Source organism: Argiope bruennichi, chromosome 7, assembly GCF_947563725.1.
Source record: "Argiope bruennichi chromosome 7, qqArgBrue1.1, whole genome shotgun sequence".
Classification (NCBI taxonomy): Eukaryota; Metazoa; Arthropoda; class Arachnida; order Araneae; family Araneidae; genus Argiope; species Argiope bruennichi.
The window spans coordinates 89,059,665-89,067,304 of record NC_079157.1 but is presented as its reverse complement, the minus strand read 5'-3'; the positions used below and the strand labels follow the sequence as shown (position 1 = coordinate 89,067,304).

The 7,640-nt window shown below is 30.8% G+C and overlaps 1 protein-coding gene across 1 annotated transcript; it reads right to left on the bottom strand.

Annotated features, from left to right (window-relative positions):
* Window positions 1-1,755: 1,755 nt before the first annotated feature.
* LOC129976214 (proteasome subunit alpha type-7-like) lies at window positions 1,756-2,499 on the bottom strand. The gene has a single exon (XM_056089665.1). The coding sequence runs from the start codon at window positions 2,497-2,499 to the stop codon at window positions 1,756-1,758; it is 744 nt and encodes a 247-aa protein (XP_055945640.1).
* Between the last annotated feature and the right edge of the window lie 5,141 nt (window positions 2,500-7,640).

Sequence of the window (7,640 nt, the reverse complement as noted above, 5' to 3'; positions counted from 1 at the left end):
ATTCCTTAAATCAAGGAATATGATATTTTTAATTTCATGTTATGAATTAATAGCTAGTAAAAATCATGATTAATATCAAAATAAAAACTAATAAAATGTAAATAAAACTGATATAAAAATAAGAAAACAATAAAAATAATTTTTTATCAATCTAAAAAAAATAAAAAATTTTAATCAAAGATTTTTTGGTTTATATATTGCTACCGAAAAAAAACACACCTCCTGCGATTGATGTACGACGAAAAATCCAATTTTCTCAGCAAAGGAAACGATGCTTTATTCTGCACACAAACACAAATGAAGGGTACGCAAACAGCAGTCTCAGAAATCAACAATACATAAGCAGCAAATTGCTATTAAACAACCGTAGCAATATAAGCTGCTTGAGCTCAACTCAACTGGTCTGCTCACTAACTCTACTGACTCCACTTTTTATAGCTCCCACGACAAAGCATCGAATATTCTTGAACAAACTTTGGAACTGTAGCTTTAATGGAGCCATCACCAAAATTCTTGAAATGTTTGGTCCTTCAATTTTGTTGGAAAGTTGCCAAGTTTATAGCCAAGGCTTGGCTTATTTAATTGTTATCCATTCAGCATTTGTTAGAGCTATGGGTATATTTTTTACCAGAAAAGTAACTGCATACGGAGGTAATATTACAGATTCATTGCAATATTTAATATGTATATATATTTCTCCATTATAAGTGCATCTTTTAATGAAAATTCACAAAAGGGATTTGAAGCTTAGTTTATCGGAACTTTCATCCTTTTCCAAGGTATTATCTATTTAATTTGCCTCCATTCCTGTTTATTGGTATTTTATTGTATTAATAAATTAAGATTATTCATATTTTCTCTGTTTAAAATGCTTGAGTTTATTATTGCAATGTTAGTTTAATAGTTTTTTTTTATAGTAAGTATCTTTAACGAGACTATTATCACACAAATAAATGATGCACGAATATATATATTCACTCAAGCGGAAAAAGATTTTTTTTTCTTAAATTTATCACAATTATCTTTCTTGTCTATGAAGTCATGTGTTAAAAAAAAAATAAAAAAAAAAAAAAATACAAGGTTAATGCGAAGAGTCGCTTATTTGTTAGCAAGCCTTTTTGGCGCTTTATACAACGCCATTTGGGGTATCAAAGCTGGTTTCATAGCTCTGCAAGAGAACACTTCAGGTTGGCGATTTTGAAAGTATTGAGCGATTCTTCACTTTTCTCAAAGACAAACCTATTTTTAAAACTGTCTGTAATTATAATCATAAAGTACATTTTCATTCAAATATTTCAAATATAGAAGAACTTTGCAGCTTGAAAAATATTGCATATCTTGCAATTTTATGACAACATAAATGAGGCATAGTACAGATATTATGATGGCATGAGACACCAATTAAAATAGACATTTAGACTTGAATATAAGGAATGGGCAAGATGAATCTTTTTTTTTTCTTGTCCTGCTTTTTTGTCGAATGTAGTAATTTTGACATTTTTTGTTGAAACTCTAACATGTGCCCCTTACCATTTAACTTGGTCTTTCGAAATAATAATCTTTTAGCGAGGGTGTTTTTTTTTTTTTTTTTTTTTTTTTTTTTTTTACAGTGGGCACAATTTTACTCGGCTTGACAAGAAATCGCACCCTAATCGTACCCTTCCATTAAGAAACCGTTCTTAGATCTTAAGAAACCAGTCTAAATGAATTTCTTGGCAATAACAAATAGAAGGCAATTCAAACATTTAGAATATATTATTTCTTTTGCTTTTTCTTTTCGGCTTCTTCTTTCTCTTCTTCTATAATTGTAATATATCCTTTAATTTCATCTGCATCCAGCATTCTTAAAGACTGACCCTGCCCTAGAACAGCAACTTCTAAATTTTTTCCTTTAGCAACTTCTAACAAAGCTTTAATAGAAAGTTTGATTGTTGCTATATCATCGGCAAGTATCTCTTCAGATTGATTCTTTTCGAGATATTCTCGAACAGTTTTCGCATTTTGGCCTATCGAATTTGCTATCCATTTGTGGTAAGCACCAGATGGATCTGTTTGGAAAAGATGAGAAGTACCATCATAATCAAAACCAGCAATTAGAGCTGAGATTCCGAATGGTCTTCGACCATTACTCTGTGTGTAGCGCTGCTTGATTAAAGCAACATGCCTTGCAATGTATTCTACAGATACAGGATCTTCCACAGTTAATTTATAGCTTTGGCATTCAACTCTGGCTTTATCAATCAAAATGCGGGCATCAGCTGTTAGCCCAGCAAATGCCATAACGATATGATCATCTAACATGAATATTTTTCTCGTAGTTCTTTCTTCTTGCAACTTTGCTACTGATCTCTTCTCTACAGCAAGGACAACTATAGATTTGCCACACACTCCTATGGTAGTTGCGCCTTGTTTTACAGCTTCCATAGCATAATCAACTTGAAACAAATGTCCATCTGGAGAGAAAACAGTTATAGCACGATCATATCTTGTGGTACACATTTTTTTAAAATTTGCACACGAATATCTGAAAAAGAAAAAAAATGTACAAATAGTTGACATATGACTATATGATGTTAAAAAAACTTTAATTTTAGAAATTTGAAAATCAGAATCGTTGCCAATACGGCCAACAAAGCTCCTCTTCTGAAAATATATACTTGTGTGCGAACTATAATGAATAAAATATTTTTGAACGGTAACTATTTACCCAAGCAGTAAACAAATATATTTAAATTCAAAATCGGTGACGAATGATCGTTTTCATATCGCAACTCGTCATTGGCTGACATCATCTGGTTGGTAAGCATTAAAAAAAAGAGAGTAAAAAGGGGAAAGAGCAGAGAAGGAAGAGGAGAAAAAATTGTTAAGAGGGGTTTTTTTTTTTCCAGTTATATGGTTATTTGCATAAATGAAATTTACATGAAAAAGAGGAGAATATATATATATATATATATATAGTAAACCATTGCTCTACATGGTAAGTGTTTCTTAATACATCTGCCAGTAAAACAAAGTCCCATTCTCCAAAAGTAATAATCTATGAAAAAAATGTATTAAATATAGATAATAATCGCTATAATATATTAAAATACACACACACATACATCAGTGGTCTCTCGAAACTTTCTCGAATGTTCTCTAACATGGTATCCATTCTTCTCTGCATAAAATTATGGATATAGAGTAAGACTGTAAACGCCACGGCTGCTTAGATTTTGATTTTTCGGGAGTTCCACATATTAGAGTTTTGTGCTACGTATTACAGTAAAGGCAAACGATATTTGCATATTGATTGAATGGCATTGGTGAACAATAATTAGAAATATCGGTCTTTGGCGTGAATCTAACATTTTTATATATTGAATCTACATTGCGATCTTTGATGATTCAACAATGGCATGTGGTCATTACAAGAAAACTGAATATATATTTTTGTCGCCGTTTTACTTTCTCATACACAAAGTATAGAGAAAGTATTGTAATCGTCAATGAATTCGAACTTGAGATTTTGACGAATCTTCAGGTTTTAGACCTCCTTGGATTTGAAACAGACATTTTTGGAAAATGTCCGTCTGCCTGTCTGTGACAGGCAAAGCGCTCAAAAAACGCTTTGAGCTAATTGGATGAAATTTAGTAAACTATTATTCACACCAAATTTTTAGATTTCTATCAAATTTTGAGCAAAATCCGTTCAGAGAAAGTCTACTGTCCGAAAAAATGTTAACACAGCAACTACAAAGAGAAGAGAGCCAGACAGATAAAATTAATTCAATGCACATATTTAATAATTATAATGTAGACACCTATTAAATTTTGAGCCAGATCCAATCAGGGGTTGAGCTTTTGTCAGTCTGTCCTTTCAGAAACATATAAGCTCAATAACTCAAAAATGCAATGACTTAAATATATCAAATTTGGTATAGGATTTTGAGACTACAAGTATAATTTTGCGTCAAGTTTATGTATCAGTTGATTGCAGAAACCGCTTTTAACACACAAATTCAATTTTCAGACCGTACCAGCTATATGAAATTCGCCAGGATTACTCGATATATTCAGTAAAAATGCTTAATTCATGCCAAAGATTAATATTTTGTAACTATTGTTGGTTAGTGCCATGCACGGCATCATACTTTTATTAGAGAGTAAGCAAGAAAGTTTTAGAGAAACTACTCCTGCTGGTTACTTATGAGAAAAATGTTGGTGTTGGCCATATACATATGTTGTACTGTAGAAATGTGGACTTCGGAGCAATTTTTTTGAAATTTAAATAAAAATAAAGAGAAATTTTCGTGTTTTACTCTACAATTTCAGATAATACTACAATATAACCATAAATTTTATATCATTAAAAAAAAAATTTTTTTTTCAATGATATTCAAATTATCTTTTCAATGATTCCTATTTTTTGTCATATAAATTTTTCTTTCATATGTATTCAATTTTTAGGAAATATCTTAAGCATAATTTTCCAACAAGAAAACGAAAAATTAAATTTCTATCCTTATCACATATCATAATAGGCAAAACAGATTTCAACAATGTAAGCGATATATTTATTTAATTCCAGGAAGAATTTGCGAAAGATTTAAATTTACACTTAAAATACAATTAACAAGAGAAATGCCACTTTTAAAAATGCATAAGATTTATTAAATTAGGTTATTCGGATTTATAATTAAGTTACATTGTTAAAACACTAGAAATGGCATATAATATTCATAAAACAGAATAGCTTAAGTAAATGAAAGCTCTATTTGAAGGCAAACGATGTAAATTTGAATTCATTTTGCAAAATTTTGAATTAAAAATAAAAAAAGGTTTGTATCGTGATTTGATCAAAATTTAAAAAAACAATTAATAAATGAATTGTTTTTGAATTTTAACAAATCTCATTTTAAAGAGATTTTATACATCATAGTTCCAGCCTTACTTTTTTTCCCCCCACATGCAATAAATTATGGCAGTGGAAACAAGAGAAGGGGGGGGGGAAGAACTCTCAAAAAAGTTTATGAGAAATATTATTATACTAGAGAATTGACTTATGCTTTTTATTAGAAATTATTTATTAGAAGTTTTTTTCAACAATAAAAATCAATAGGTAATAAATAGAATTAAGAATTTTCATCCTAGAAGTGAATCAGAAATAAAAGATACTTTCCTGGAACCAATATTATGGGGAAATCCTTTGTTTCATAATTGATGTTCTAACCATAGTCCAGGGGTGTTTGTGGGACCCCAAAAAATCCCCTGAAACTTTTACGGACTTACTACCGGCATTTTGGAGTTTCGAGAAGGGGGGGGGGATGAAAAATTACAATTATGAAGTATTGAATGACCTAATTATAAAAGTTCAATGAATTACTTTTTTTGCAAAATTAATAACCATAAATTTTCAAACATATAAACTACTACATTTTATGCAAATATTTTAAATTACCTGAATTAATTCTTTTAAAAAAATTATCTAATTTCTGCTGCTTTTTTTTTATTTTCTGATGTTTGTGGGCTTGTCTTTCTTTTGTGGTGAACTTCATAATTGCAGGAAGGTTGACTTTTATTTTCCTTTATTTACAGTTGAAGAAATTTCCTCGAGAACTGCACATGCAGAGGTAGAAGCAGTTTGCTTTTCTGCTAATGTAGAAGGTTTTTCAGAGACTTTTATAGGTGACTCATCTGAAATACATGTTTTTAAGTCCTCTTGATATGTTTTCCAACTTCTGTTCATATTCAGTAAGAGATCTTTGTGAATTGGATCAGTCATTGGATTTTTTGAGCCATATTTTTCACATGAGGTTTCTTTAGAAGCCATTAAATCATATTTAATAGTCTGCACTGCATCTAGGGAATCAATCTTAAGAGAGGTTCTATAGTCAGTGACAAGTGTATCCATTAAGTTGAATGCACTTTCCACTAATGGGCCATGGAAGCAGCTAAGGCAGGCTTTGACCAATTTAGCCAATGTAGGATACTTATAATCATTTGTGAAATCATCTTTTAAATTAAAAACTTTAGACCAATATTTATCAATTGTACACTTGACTTGATTTCCACTTTCATCAGATGTGTAGAGCATTTCTTTGGTGATATCAATATCACTCTGGTATAACCTTATTTCAGCTTCTACTTTTGACTTTTCATTATCACTAAAAATATGGGACATAAAAGATGATAATTTTTCAAAAGCTAATATTGTACTGGTTTTACCTCTTAGCTCTGGATCTAATGCTGTAAAACTAATTAGATATGAATTTTTAAGGGGTAATTTCTGTTTCATATGCTGAAATTTCTAAATGAAATTCTCTTGCGTACATAAATAAAAAAATATTTCAATAAGCGAAACGAAAAATTTACACGTGCATCAATAAATGAAACGAAAATTTTACACAGCGGAGAAAAAAAAGTTGCGAAGCGATCAATGACAAATAGCTAATACGGCGAAAAATCCCCCCTTCTCTACTTATTGGCGCCACGCCAGGAGAGATAAGACCTTTGAACCCAGAGTCACGTTATCGCACATCTGGTCGAACGAAGTCTCTCCCTTTTTTTTCTGCCGCGCCTACTTGCCGAAAAGAATCCAGAAGAGAATGTCCGAGAACCGGGGGAATGAGTCATAACTCGCAATAAGGAAAGAACAAAAAAGAAGTTTTTTCCCCCTTTTCACGCATTATTACTGCCTTTGGAGAAAGAAAGAAAAAGTTTTCACCACACACACTGACCTTGCGTTTTCTGCTTTAAAAGCAAACAAAATTACAAAGATCAAAATAAATAATTCATTATTATTCCTACTTCCTTTTGAACGACGATCCCCGGAAATTCCGGGGATCGAAGTTCAAAATCCCCGGAATTCCGGGGTTTCCCCGGAGCACAAACACCCCTGCATAGTCTTAAGGAATTTAGCAGTTGTAAAATTCAAAGTGCTTATATGAACCCCCACCCTAAGTTTCTCCTGTTTTCCATTTCATTCAAGGCGTATATATATGGAGCAAGAATTTTCGTCTCTTACACAAGGCAACATATTCTAAAAAGTACCCCTATATTATCTATTCTAATGGTAGTTTGTAGAAGAAAAGCCTTTCTATCATACGCTAACTAGATGAATGAAAGAAAAAAATTATATGCAAGACACTTGATTTTTAGTTAAAAGTAATGCATGTTTGTAATAGGTGGATTTTAAATATGGAAACAAATATCTTTAGTCTAGAATTTAAACTGCCATCTACAGTTAAGATGTGATGTTATTACACAATTAAATACTACTATCTAACTTAAAATTTCTCTAAGAAGCCATTATAGTTGATGATAAGTCATACTACTTCACAGTTAAATAAGTAGATTATAATATGGAAATGAATAAATATATTCATATTGTGACTATGTTTGCTAAAATGATAGTATTTTATGACTAGTTGTGATGATTAAATATAAAATTTCAAAGCCTTATATATATACATATAGATAGATAGACAGATAAAACTGAGTCTTCACAAAATTGAAATAGAATATGACAAAATTCATATTATTTTTTGAGGAAAACTTTTAATTATAAATATTTGACCAACAGTATTAGGAAGTAAATAATTTATTATTTAGAACTGATTGGCATAACAAAATAATAATAATTCACGCTTTCAAAATAA